This window comes from Lagenorhynchus albirostris, chromosome 14, assembly GCF_949774975.1.
Source record: "Lagenorhynchus albirostris chromosome 14, mLagAlb1.1, whole genome shotgun sequence".
NCBI classification, from domain to species: domain Eukaryota; kingdom Metazoa; phylum Chordata; class Mammalia; order Artiodactyla; family Delphinidae; genus Lagenorhynchus; species Lagenorhynchus albirostris.
Genome location: NC_083108.1, coordinates 17,047,418 through 17,061,647, shown reverse-complemented (window position 1 = coordinate 17,061,647; position 14,230 = coordinate 17,047,418). Strand labels below are relative to the sequence as shown.

Genomic DNA, 14,230 nt, shown 5'->3' with positions numbered 1-14,230 from the left:
TCCTACCCCAGCTGGTAACCAAGTGTCAAATGGAGGGACTGGTGCTTCATCAGCTTCTCCTCTCCATTCCCTGTCCCCTTCCTTGGTGGTAAGCCTAACAAGCAGTCATGGAAATCACCACAAATCAATAATTTTCTTTGAATGGATAGCCATGTCCCAATAATGCCAATGACTAAAGTGGACAAATCAATTGGTTTTTTTTAAAGATGGAATCGACTTTAAATGTTCCTTTTTATTTGATAGTAGGGTGTTTGTCAGATGTCCAAGATTAGAAAACCACCTAGACAAATCAAAATTGTATAATCTGCTTTTATAATTCGAGATTTGAGTGCCAAAACATGTGAAAAGTATTTTGTCAGCTCATCGTTATCCCTTGTAATTTGAAAGACAGATTAACCAGGATGCAATATTTTCGTCTAGTCCAATGAGTCTTAACTCTGGCTGTACCTTAGAATCACTTGGAGAGATTTAAAAAATACTCTTGCCTGGGCTCTAATTCAAGAGATTCTAATATAATTTGTCTGGTGGGGGAGGAGAGAGGCTCAGGCACTTGGTATGTCTTAATAACTCCCCGGCTGATTCTAATAAGCAGCCAGAATTGGGAGCAGGCATTTGTAAAATGCAGGGCATTTTATAAAGGAAGACTAATTGCAGAATTTTTTTCTTTAAATAATCTGAGGAAATTGCCTCAACTCTAATTTCCCCTATGCGAATAGCCCCAGTGTCCTAACATACTGTCCAGATGTTACTGCAAGTTAGAGTGGGTTCTAGGAGGTCTGGTAAACAAGGACTGTAATATTTTTATCCCATGGTAGATGGGTACATAGTAGTGTATCCTGTAGTCCTCTAAAGTCTTCCAAATTTAAGATCTGTGTGGTTGACCTCTCATATAAGGAGGAATTATCGTGTAATCAGCTGGTATGTATCTAACAGGTAGGGTGATGCCACAATTTACAGTCCTCACTGGAACCTTTTCTTTGAAAGAAAAAGGGCACTATTAAGAATTACAACAAAGACAATAGGCAAAAACTGGGACTGTTCCAGTTTCGCAGGATGTATGGTTACCTTCTTTAGAGGTGATATAACCCAACTCCTAAGTTTAAAGATACATTAACTGAGGTACAAAGAACGAGTTATTTACCCAACATCACTGCCCAAAATGGGCAGAACCAGAATTAGAAGCCAGGCCTCCTGCCAACCTGCCCTGTGGTCTTTTGACCATCGTTTTACTCCCCTCTTGTTCTATTTAAGTACAGCTGTACCAAAAGAAACATCAGAAGCCATTCTAACTCCTTAGGTAAGAATATTAAAACAAAGACTGAACTTCCGAATTTCACCTGGAAGGGAAATGGCCACATGAAGCCTTCAGGTAGTGAAGAAGGAACTGCATGTGATAGAACCTTCAGGAAGCGGCCTGTGTGGCCCACCTGGCCCCCAGCCTTTCAACAGCTTGGGCTTGAACATGCCGGTTCAATGAAAACTTGGAGGAAGTACAGTCCGTGAAAACCTGATTCATGAACAGTTTGATTATGCCTGCACAGCCAGTCATAAAGGCACACGTGTGTGCGTGCACACACACGCACACACACACACACACACCCTCACTCCACGGCAGTCTCAGATATTTGGCAGTTTAGGTAGGAAGGCTTCAAATTACTATCTAAACGTGGAAGGAACAACCATAATTTAGCATTTTTTAAAATTCGGAAAGTGTGTGAATACTTTTCTTAGGCTCTGGCACGCCAAAGAAGGGCTTGGGAGCATTTGGTTAAGACAAAGGAACAGGGAATGTGATTTTTTTACGAGCGGGTAGAAAAAAAATAAGGCCCTACAATCTTTCCAAACCCAAGAAGACAGATTTAATCTCTAAGTTTAAGTAACAGAGGAGGTCCCCTTTGACTAAACAACCTCCTCCCTAGCCCAAGGGCCCTATGTGGGAAGCATAGTCATTCTCACTGGTGGGCTTTTATGGCATCACCACTGAGTCAGAGACACCACTCTTTAGGACAACCCAGAGCAGGGATGGCTTCAAACATGTGTGACTTCTATAGTAACACACGAGCCCATGCTTAGAAAGGCCGATGCTTGGTTTAATACTCTGCTGTTGCCCTCTTGAAATTCTCAATAATTTTTGAAGTAAGGGCCCACATTTTCATTTTGCACGGGGTCTCACAAATTATGTAGCCGGTCCTGCCCTGAGGTGTTCTGTGGTCTAAAAGACAGATTCAAAGCAAGTACTGGTTAAGTTACCTGGACAAATTCACTTCCCAAACCAGTCACAGTGACCTGTCTGACCAAAACCTTCAACACTGGCCTCTGAATCCACCTGTACTTATTGTTCCACAGGTACTGGAAAAACAAACATTTGTCACCCAAACGGCTGAGCACAGGTATTCTTATGTACACCCTTGCGTCAGCAATATGTGAAGAGATCCACTTGTATGGATTTTGGCCTTTTGGATTTGACCCCAACACAAGGGAAGATCTTCCATACCATTACTATGACAAAAAAGGAACCAAATTTACTACCAAGTGGCAGGAGTCCCACCAGCTGCCTGCTGAGTTTCAGCTGTTGTACCGAATGCACGGGGAAGGGCTCACCAAGCTGACTCTGTCACGCTGTGCCTAAGGACTGCGAACAGGAAGTGCCAAATGGCTGATTTAAAAGTGCCCCAACTCACACTGAATAGTCGACAGAATAGAACCCTAGAGAATGTCTTATAAGGATGGTCTGCCACTTAAAAGGAAAGATGTCTTCTCTCCCCCTTTTGCACTGCTCTTTTAAGGGTCTTAGCAGGACAGATGCTTGGAAGCCACCTGACTTAAACTTGATTGATAAAGGGAATGTTGCATTTGGAACTATGCTGCTAACGAAATGGTCTGAAGTATTTTCATGTTTGTATTTTAATAATAAACTGCCTCCCATTTTTTATGAGGATTAGGGCTGTAGTTTCTGCAGCTTTGCTCAGATACAGTCCTCGTAATCAGAGGCCTCTGGCCAACTTGAGCAGGATTTCAGTTTTGCCTGGGTGGGATCAGACTCTTTAAAATGATAACATAAAAGACTGGCTTGCGTATATTGTCTCTCTCTCTCTCTCTCTCTCTCTCTCTCTCTCTCTCTCTGTCCCCCCACCCCCCCAACCACTCCCCTGACCCGCCCCCCACCGTGGAGTTTAATATTTTTGCTAGGAATCCTATTGAAATAGCTTTGCTTGTATGTCTTGCATCTGTAATTGATATGTTCAAGGCTCTGGGTAACTTTGATATTTCATGACAAACTGAGCAAATCATGCTGGGGATCCCCTTATGATTACTTTTATAAGAAACACCTCTTATGACGTTCTCACTAGTCCGTGAAGTCATTCTGCAGCAGCGTGGTTCCTCTCTGGCGAGAGGTGTATAATACAGTGCATCTTTCACTACCACGAAGAAAGCCTAGGTCGTGGGCAGCATCTCATCTCTTGGCGTGAGGGCTGTTATGGCAGATCATTTTGTTGCCACGTCTGCAGGGCATTGCAGCCTGGGTTTAGTGCCTCCCACAGTCCCAACCCCAGCACTGGGCTGGGAATTCTCTCAGAATATAGAGGCAAGGAGTCAGCTTAAGAACCTGGAAGGAGAATACTTAGAAGTTGCTATGGATCCCATATCCCCTAAAGTGTTGTAACTATGATTAGGGCCTCTGAGAACCAGCAGGGCTAAAGCAGAGTAGATGCTCTGAGGCTGGCCAGGTCCCCATGTGAATAGCACTGAGGTGAGGTCATCTTGAGTATCACTGTGTCCGTCAGCACTGCTCCAGAACTTCAAGACAATCGTAGACACCACATGCTCCCTGTTGCCACGGAAATTGGATCTTTACACCTACAAATTAAGCCTTTCGAAAGGAAAAGCCACTGTGTGGTGGCACGATTGGCACTAAATAAACCCTTGGAATTGGAGGTGTATAGGCCTGCTGCAGAGGAATTCGCTCGCTGTTCTCTTTTCCATTATTTTAGCCTTAGGAGTAGAGATCCCATCACTCCTGTCCCTGGCTTTTCACCGAGCAGCACTTTGTTCTTCCGGTTCAGCCCAAAGCCTGGCCAAGTTGATGTTAAATTTTAATAAGAGTTTCTTTCTTCTTTCCAAACACCAGTCAAGCACATTTATAATACATTGAGGTGGGGTGGCTTGTTCTTTTCCAGAAATCTTCATCTAGATTTCTTGTCATGTTACAAATACCGTTTCAAATAATTACTATAGTTCAGTAATCAGCTCACTGCCCCTCCTTGAGAAGGTATCATCACACCTAAAATCAAACCAAATTCAGTAAGGAAAGACTCAGTCCTTATGCTCATGTTCTGCCTGGTCCTAAAGGGGGGCTGTTTTATTCTAATTTTTTTCCAGAAAGCTAATCAGAGCAGGTTACATAGATCCAGTACTAACCAGTGAAAGAAAAATCATACAGGTGCAAACGTGTTACAAATTGTGACACATCTCACAATGTTGTGTGAACGGCAATCATCCAAACAGACAGGAAAAAACAGGAATAGATGTTTTAAAATGGGAAACACTGAAACAGATCGATACTTGAAATAATTAGAAGGGGAGATATTTAAAACATTTTAAAGTTCAATGGTATAATTTGATGGGCACCGAAACCACGTGCTTATTCCCTATCACTTTAAAGAGGAAGGTACTACAGTTCTCATGCTGTTCTCTGTTAGGGTCACTGAGAGACGGATAACTGACAGGAGTGTTTAGCTGGCTCCTCCTAAGCACTTAGTTCATTTGGTTACAGCTAAGTGATATTAATGCCAATATTATATGAGCCAGCTTCTGCCTCTGGAGTTTTAATGCCAATGTGCCCATTAGATTTCACTAAATATAAATATGTAAACACTTTGAACCAGGAAAGTTAAAAGAGCAAAAGACCAAAATCCCTAAAACCAGTTAATTGTCTATTAGTGGACCATTTAAATTAGATATCAGAATGGCAAGTTTGGGGATTTTTTTTTTTTTAAGTTCAGGGAGATTTTGTAAATCTCACTTCACTCTTGGCTCCATTTTAACCTAGAGTGAGAGGACCTTGCCATCTCCCAACATCATTTCATCCATCACTTTCAAAAAACTTAAAATGTTGAAGAAACAGACCTGTATCCCAGAACTAGAAGAACTTAAGAGATCAGGCTCAACCCCTGTTTCCAGGTAGGACTTCCTGGAGCTGATCCAAAAAGACCATACTTCCCTTTTCTTGAAAACACTCTGAAGAAAATCCCAAGTCCTCCCATAGTGGTTAACCACAATTCTCATAATTATAAACTCTTTATATGCAGCCTATATCCTCCTTTTGCAAAAATTAGATTCAATATGTGAGTAAAGCATTTATCCCAGTTTTTGGCATGTAGTCAGCACTCAATAATATATGGCAGCTTTTACTGTTATTTTTATTGTTAGTTATGCCCTTGACCTACAGTTCCAGCATAGAGAAAAACAGCCTCTAGCTGATCATACAAAAACTCTTCTTGTTTTTAAAGACCGTTTCAAAGATTAAACCTATATAACCACTGTCACGACCAAAACAGTTGGTGGGTCCCATGAGTCCAGGTTAGAAAGGCAGTGGTGTAAGTAGGCAGAACTCCCGGGGCTGTGTGGTCAAGAGTAGGGAGTTGGGCAGACGGGCCTTTTGGGTCCTCCCTCCTGATTCAGCTACAGGTACAAACCCCTGGCATTTGCACTGCCCTTGCTTTATTGGTTCTAGGTTAAGCGCATCCTTTTGTCAGAATCTTTCCTCTTTTCAGATACTCACGGCAGAGCCCACCCCCAGCTATTGGAATAGATATCACCATAAAGCCCCCAAGTCTGTCTACACATGACACCAATACAAATGACCAATTCACTTGCAGAGGAAAAAACCCACAAACATTTAGCCACCTGTTTAATGCTAGTCCCTCAGTTTTCATCAGTTGTTCTGAGTGTCATGTGCAGACATGCAGATCCAGGTGAGGCAGAGTTAAGGTGTGGTATTATGAATCCCTCCCAAACCCAGAAAACATTCCCCATATTTGACGATTAAACATCTATGCTTCCTCCGCCTTTGCTCCTGTGTCTTAACTGTCCTTGATCATTGTACAAGTGCCGTGCGTTTAGTAGTGCGTATGCCTAGCAGTGCTGACTGTGACCGCTGTGCTGTCTGTGTGTAACTTTGATGTCAGGCACTGACCATGGGGTTACCAGCCAGGATGTGCAAAAGAAGAGGCTCCCCCAGCCTCCTTGTGCCCAGGCCTCCAGTTATCCATGAATGTGAGTGCCAGGAGTAACCTAACTTGGTGGGGAAGCTGAGGAATGGAAGAGCATTTCTTCTGACTTAGGGCAAATTACTAATTATTAGACACTCACAGACAGTAAAGAGGTGTTGACTTGAGGGCAAAGGTAGCAGGGACAGAATTCTAGAGCCCTAGGACGCTGGAAATGGAAGAGCCTTTGAGTAGCTCTAGTCCTAATTCTTGACTTTCCAAATGAGACATGAAGAAACAGAAAGGCTAAGTGATTTTCCCAAGATTGCACAGGAAATCAGTGGAGGGATTCTGACTCCTCATCTAGTACTTCTTGGCTTATCAGCATCAAATAAAAATGGGCTCAAAGGGAAAGTGATTATGGTCTTGGGTTCACAAGGCACAGAAAATAAGTTATAAAAGCTGTAAAAGAGGAAAAAAGATTCTCCCCCCACCAAAAAGAAAATTATTTCTCAATGGAAAAGGAGATGCTTGCCTAGGTATACAACAGTCCACTGGTAATAAGCTACATTCTCCCCTAAAACGAGGAAACCTACTTGGTAAATCATGATTCTGATAAATCTGGTAAATCACAATTCAGTTACTGACAGTTCCCAGTTGACAGATGGACTCTTATCTAATAATCTATCCGTCTTAATAAAATCGTGTTTTAGTAATATGTATACGTAATTTAAAAGTTGAATACTGAAGATGGTTATGTACTTCTCCATATGCATGATTTTCAGTTGAGGCCACTTGAGGTAAAAATACATTTTGTCAATGCCTCCCACATTATAAGTAATTTCAACAGCAGACTCCACGTTATTGCATTTAGTTCAATATGCTAAGAAGATGTGCAAATAATAATGAATAATTTGAGCTGGATCTTCATGTGCAAAATGAGAGACTTAGCAATTTTCTGTATAATTCTGGATCCTTAAGTCCTCTTCCCCTCAGTTGTCTGAATGTGCCAGGCAAAAGTTTCTGTTTAGCCTCTACTTCTCCCTGAATGTGTAGAACTATGCTTTTGCTTACAAAGAAAGTTGGGGTTATGTGTATGTGGCTGAAAAGCCCAGATGCAGGATCATAGGTGCTGGGGACTTAGAGCCCCTGGGCCACTTGATGGACCTATCTGGGCTCTGTGGCCCAATTAATCAAGGCCACAGGTGAGTTGATACCAAGGACCAAAATGACTAAGTATGCCTCTCTCACACTTTGAGTGCTTTGCCACATAGATATAACATTTGAAATGGGAAACATTTTAGAATGTCATCATTGTATTATGCAGTATTCCTTAAAATTTCTTTTTATTGTGATGACTTATTATTGAAGATATATGGGTTTGAACAGATGTTTTTATCCTCGGTGAAGCTCACTCTCTTGTTGTTAATTACAATGGACTCACAGTCTGGCAAGCAAAGCTGAATGACAGGAGAAGCTAATACAATCCCTGCTCCCCACCCCAGACCTCTGACTCAGAATGTCCTGGAATAAGCCCAGCTTACAAAGATTCCCGGGTGATTCTGTTGTGGCCACAATCTGAGAAACAAAAATATAGAGCAAAGTCATGTATGCCATGTTGACCAAAGTAGTTGAATGCTTATCACGCTTCAAGCAGTTAATATCAGATCTGTTCCCTGGAGTTATCATGGCAATATACACACAGTCTTAGTGACTTAACCATTCAACTATTTTGGCTAAACTGACCAGTCACTAATTCGTAAGTGAACAGTTACTGGTTAATTTAGTCAGAATGGATGCAAGCCTGAAGACAGAGCGGAGAACATAGCTTTAACATACTTTACCTCAAGGCCAGCTCTTTATGTTTCACTCTTTATATTTCAAACTAAGAGACAGATCTCAGGTCACTCATATTTATAAACAGATAGACTGAGAAACAGGGAACTTAAACGATTCATTCAGATTCTACTTAGATGTCATTCCCAGAGCCTAAAATATTCCTCAAGTGGTCTGATCTCTCAACCCCCAGGTAATACCCCAAATGCACACATCTTCAGGTTAAAATGAAACCAGTCAAAAAAGAAAAAAAAATCAAGAAGCTAAAGTTCTAAGACCAAGTGAGTATAAGAGAGATGGCCAGTTGGCACTGGCTGCCTTGTGCCAGGCTCTGTTGAATGAGGCGTCTCCATCCTAATGAGGCTGTGGCCTGGCTCCTTACTATAGCTGTGCACATGCAAAGCCTTTAATCATCAGAGATACTAAAGACCTCCTTTGAGTTCCCTTCTGTGGGGTTAAGAGACAGCTTTAGCTCTCTGGTGTGCTGCTAAATGTTTAACAACTGGCTATGAAGAATGATGAAGCCCTGATCTGTAGGACTTGCCAGTTTCCATGGTGTAAATACTCTCATCATAGCCAATTTCAAACTACTAACTTGATGTCAACCAGCTGAAAATGTCACAATATGTTCTCAGGAGACCCTATGAGCTGGCTCCAGCACAGCACTGCCTGAACAATTTCTGAGTCAGTGATACCAAATAGGACGACTAGCAGTGGCTTTGGAGGGACTCCCAAGGGCCCCCGCTCCGCACAGAGAGGCATTTCCACCTTGATCAGTTCTACTAATTTTTAGTATATTATTGGTCCTTGAGGCTAAGGACCCTAAGGTGTTCAAAATATTCCCTAGCCATATCACTCTTAGGAAGCACTCAACAAACCCCTCAGAACCTTAGGAAATTACTAGCCATGGCTTGTCTGATTTCTAAAGTTGACCTTCCAGGTAAACATTCTTTAACTGCCAGTTGAAACCACGTTTGGCTGATCTTTTTTTACATCCTGTAGTCCATCGCCTGTTCCCCCAGCTCTCTAATTTTCTCTGTCCTCTCCTCAACCTCCTGGCACAAGATTGACAGGCATCCAGAAATTAGTGCCTGCAAAGGAGCAGGGGAGAAAACACATCCAATATGCTTACCTGGACCCGTTACACCTGGAGAGGCTTCGTAGTTCAAATGTCTCTGCCTTACCAGGGGGACACTCAGCTAAGCATCATTGCCCATATCTGGAGCTTGAGTATGCACTCGGCTGGGCTTTATTTGCACTCAGAAAATTCCTAGTGGGCTAAAAACACCACTAAATAAGAATACTACTGGGAAAACTGTAAAGGAAGGCACCATATGATGCCTCGCCCTTAGCTAAGCTAGTGTAAGGCTGGACCCTGAGAAAACTCTACCAGAAAACATTTGGCCACTGCAGTCCCTGGGCATTGAGCACGACTTTCCTTCTTCCTCACCACTAGTTATAAGTGAAAGCCCTATTTCCTGAGTATCTAGAAATCAGATACCCTAGTGTGCCACAGAACAAGCTTTGTTTGCAAATTAAAGGTTTTCTGATGTAAGTCATTCTTAGGTGGGTTTAATTAAGTCCTTTGGAAGGTAATGCTGGAAAAAAATGTACTTAATTCCTTACATACAATAAGTGGCCATAGGTTTTTATTCTGCATGTAGTAAATCAAAAACAGATCATAAAGGACCAAATCTGCTTTCCTTGCCGTAGTAAAATATCCTATAGGTTCTGTAAAACCTTTCTAGACTGTGAATGTTTGAAGCTCAACTTGGACATTTTCTATATTATGTTCCAAAGGCCAGGGTATGCCTCTGTTTTCTGTTCTTCTTAACAGTTACAAAAATGAGCTTGTTTCTCTACACTTAACACACTACATTTTATTTTAAATGAGTCAGGTACATGTTAAAATGTTTTCTTCTGTATTCAGAACAATTTGCATGGAGCCTGGGCACAAAGTAGGGCTTCATCCTCTGGCTCTTTTCTGGACACCAAAGAGGTTAAGTCCATAGTTACAAACAGAAGGGATTTGACAGTAGCCCCCATTTTATTATGAATAAATCGACAGAAAAACCAGCATTGAGGAACCAGCCACCTCCATAACAGCTTTAGCTAGGGAGGGTAGGGAGAAAATCTGGTAGATAATGGGACAGAGGTTTGGTCAATGTACGTAGGTGAAATAAAGTCATTTAATTATTTTCAAAAAGGAAGGGGAGATTTCCCTCTGAAATCTAGAATCCAGACCATTTTGCAAGACTTAGTATAACTGGTATCCGTGAGAGAAATACTCTTTAACCTCATTTCAAGATCCACATCTAAGCCCTTACTAGGCAGAAAGCAGCCTTACAGCCAAGAACCCTGGCAGGGGTTTATTGACGGGTTGAGATCCAAACACGGGAACATCAGCAGTTAGCACTGAAATTCACCCAGGACACAGAACAAAAATACCATGGTTTACCAGATGCTGCTTCATTTACTCACATAGGACAGTCACCTAAGTCCATAGCAGAACTTCACAGATCTAGACATTCACTCAGGTCTAGATTCTAGGTGAACATGGACGTGAGACGACTGAGGTTCACAGTAGGAAGCTTATCTGCCCAGCTAGTTAACTGGAATTAGAGTCTGGGTCTCCCCACCACTGATTCTACGACACCACACCATACTGCCTCCGTTCTTTAGAAGGAAAGTTGACAATCCATCGTGAAAGCATAAATCAGAAAACAAGGCAAAAGAATGTTTACGGTATCTTCTCTCATTTAACCACTTGGTTCCACCATTTCATTTTAGCATCATTTTAAGGAATGTTATATCAGTGTAGGATGAGTTACAAAGTTCTTTATAGTGTAATGATGGAACCAAAAGGTAGGAGAACAGTGCATGTAAGTTATTAAAGAAATGGGGAGGCAGCATGTGTCAGGGAAAATAAGTGCTTCTTGTGCTGTCATAACCATGGAGCTCTCCCCCCACGCACCTAGTGCATTTGTTCTGGAAATGCTATTTTATGCTGAGAGACTGGCATTGAAGACTTCACTCCTTCCCAGCTAAATCAGAAGACCTCTTGCTCTTTGGAAGAAGCTTCAACCCTTAGGACCCAGGCTGACATCTCTTGTGAGAGGTGCTCTTAGAAGCAAGCTGCTCTTAGAAGCTGCTCTTAGAAGCAAGCTGCCAGACTGACAGGGCCATGGAGACCTAAAGGAAGCCAGCACGCTGGACTGAGGAACATGTAAATAACCTCCTGCCTTCCTGGTGAACAAGGACAATCATCTTTTTCTTTTGTAAAGGTAATCGCGTGTATATTGTGACTGTAGTTTATGGAGAAAATGCAATGATTTGCTTCAACAGCTCCCCAAATGTACCTGTTAAGTGTGAATGTGCCTGCCTCATTGCCTCGTGTGCCAAACACAGTACTGAATGCGTTGTTTTTAAATAAACTGTTTTATTGTGCACTGGAAAACAATGCTCGTTGTCTCTGTCCCATTCGGAAGACCCCACCACAGCCACACACACACACACACACACACACACACACTGCATCCAACAAAGACACTGAATGCATCCTCCTTTCTTAATTCCCTGTGTTTGAGGATTTCTCCTTGGAGATTTGTAGAACTCCAGGAAGGTTGAGCTTGGCTGTCTATGGCCATGAACTAGCCGCAAATACTAATACCTCCCCCATGCCCAATTTTTCCCTAGGTCCTTTAAATGCAAATCATGCAACAGGCCTTAATGTTGTTAATAATAATACATTACTCTTGAATATTACAGTCACATACATCATTTTATTTCATCACTAATCAGGTGAGAGAGGGATGCTTAAGGACTTGGTTCATGCTGCACTGTTAGTGGCAGAGTTAAAATGAGAAACTGATTCTCACTCCAGGGCTCTTTTCTTTGCATCTTCACACTATTCCAGTCACTCTTTAGACCATCTGCCCTGAATGCCCCCATCAGCCTCCATCCCCTTACCGTGTGTTATTTTTCTCAAAGTATTTTCTTTCCTCACTTGAAATGATAGCATTTATTTATTTATTCATAGTTTTTCTGTGTCTCCCACTATATTATAAACTCTACCTTCTCCAAAACAGATAAATTTGCCTGCTTTAATCAGCCTGTGCCCCCAGCGCCCATAACAGTGCTAGGAACTTAGTAGGCTATCAATTTATATTTGTTGGCTGGCTGGCTGGCTGGCAGGATGGATGGATGGATGGATACACCATAGAGTCTGAATATCACTTCTACTTATTTTTATCTCCCTTCCCATCTTTGTGCCTACACCACAGACACCAAAAGTCCTCACTCTGCTCTGACTCTGCTGCCTCAGATAGCACCATGAATAAGTATTTGTTGACTGAACGAATGAACAGTCCCAGAATTGTTTTTCTCAATATCTATGCTCCAACATTAAGAATGTCCCAGCATATTAATGCACCAAAGTGCACCCTGATTGTAATTTTAAGCAAAAGGAGAACTTATGTAGGGTAAAAAAAAATACAGTATGGTTGGAAAGACCCCACCTTCGGTAAACAGGGTTGCATCAGAGAGGGTTTGTTGCAGTACTCTCTGATTCAAATCAAAAGTCCTTAATGGTCACTTACGTATAACACCAGGCAGGATAGGAACAGGATACGAAATGAGCAAAATCACAATGCCCCTCCTGAAGGAACTTAAAAGTCTTACTGGGGAAATAGTTCAACACATTACAGGGGAATATCATTTACCCTACGCAGCTCCAGGGAATGTTGGGATGCAGGTGACAGAGAGAAAGGGAGAGGCAAACAGAGTAAAGGATGCCCCATTAAATTCGAGTGAAGGCAATAAAAACTTTAGACACCAGCTGTAATACTCACGGCTTATATTTTCTGAAAACTACTTGACAAGCTGATGATTCCCCCCATCACCTCTCACAGAGAAGGGGTTAAGTTATTCTAAAACAAAACAAAACACTTCACAAACTTCAGCAAAACATGAAATTGACACCAAGCTTATTGCAGGCTCTCTTTGCCTGGGGCCAATTGGTACAAATTAAATTTTAAAAGTAGAATTTTTTTTTCCCTAAGAAAATGCACCGCCACAGCTTGACCAAGACAGAAAATTAAAGAAACCCCACCTATAAAAGGGCCAACTGGGGCTTCCCTGGTGGCGCAGTGGTTGAGAGTCCGCCTGCCGATGCAGGGGACACGGGTTCGTGCCCCGGTCCGGGAAGATCCCACATGCTGCGGAGCAACTAAGCCCGTGAGCCATGGCCGCTGAGCCTGCGCGTCCGGAGCCTGTGCTCTGCAACGGGAGAGGCCACAGCAGTGAGCGGCCCACGTACCGCAAAAAAAAAAAAAAAAAGGGGCCAACTTGACCCAAGGCTCCCAGGTCAGTAAGGCAATCAGCTTTCTGCGTTAGTCTAAGCAAGAGTGTGGGCTCCTTCTCCAGCGGGCCTTCTACAGGGTCCAAAGGCCCGGGGTGGCCCATACCAGCCTCAATAGCTGAGGTATCTCCCATCTTGAGCACGCTATTCTCAGTGAGTAAGTTAGCTTGGTGAACAGGCTGCTCTGAACACTATCTCATACCACTCAGAATATCAACAGGTGACCAGGAACTTAGAGATTCAATGAATTCAATGCTCTGGTTTCCAAATGAAGAAACCAAGGCTTAGGAGTTAAAGTGACTTATCTAAATGTATTGTCCTAGCGAGCCACATTTTAAGTACTTTATCAGATAATTTTCTGGGACGCAAACGACAGTTATTTTTATATCAACTAACAATTCTCAATTCTAAATGAAAATATTTGAAAGGAAAATCTGCTGATTTTAACTCTTTTTTCTTATTGTTATAAAAATATTCTTTGAAAAAATATTAGAAAATAGAGATAAGCAAAAGACTATAAAAAAAAACCTAAAACTTTCACCTGTTTTTGAGTGTGTGTTTGTTCTAAACCATGCATACTGTTGCGTTCTTTTGATTTTTCTCCACTTAAAAATATATCAAGAACAGCTTTCCATGTTATTAAATATTCTTTGATAGGCTCACAGAATGGAAGCTGTATCTTATTTAACCAATTCTCCATTGTTGTTTCAAATTTAAGTTTGCGTTCTTTGCCATTTTTCTTTGCTGTAAACAGTGCTTTGATGAACGTCTTTGTAACTGAATGTTTGAACATCAATGACTGTTTCCCTGTATAAATCCCTTTAAG

The 14,230-nt window shown here is 42.0% G+C and overlaps 1 protein-coding gene across 1 annotated transcript in view; it reads left to right on the top strand.

Moving 5' to 3' along the window:
* Positions 1-2,629, top strand: part of ST8SIA3 (ST8 alpha-N-acetyl-neuraminide alpha-2,8-sialyltransferase 3) — a 38,332-nt gene extending 35,703 nt beyond the window's left edge. The window contains 1 exon segment of the mRNA XM_060121766.1: positions 2,347-2,629. Within this exon segment, the coding sequence (XP_059977749.1) occupies positions 2,347-2,629 (283 nt within the window).
* The last annotated feature ends 11,601 nt before the right edge of the window (positions 2,630-14,230 follow it).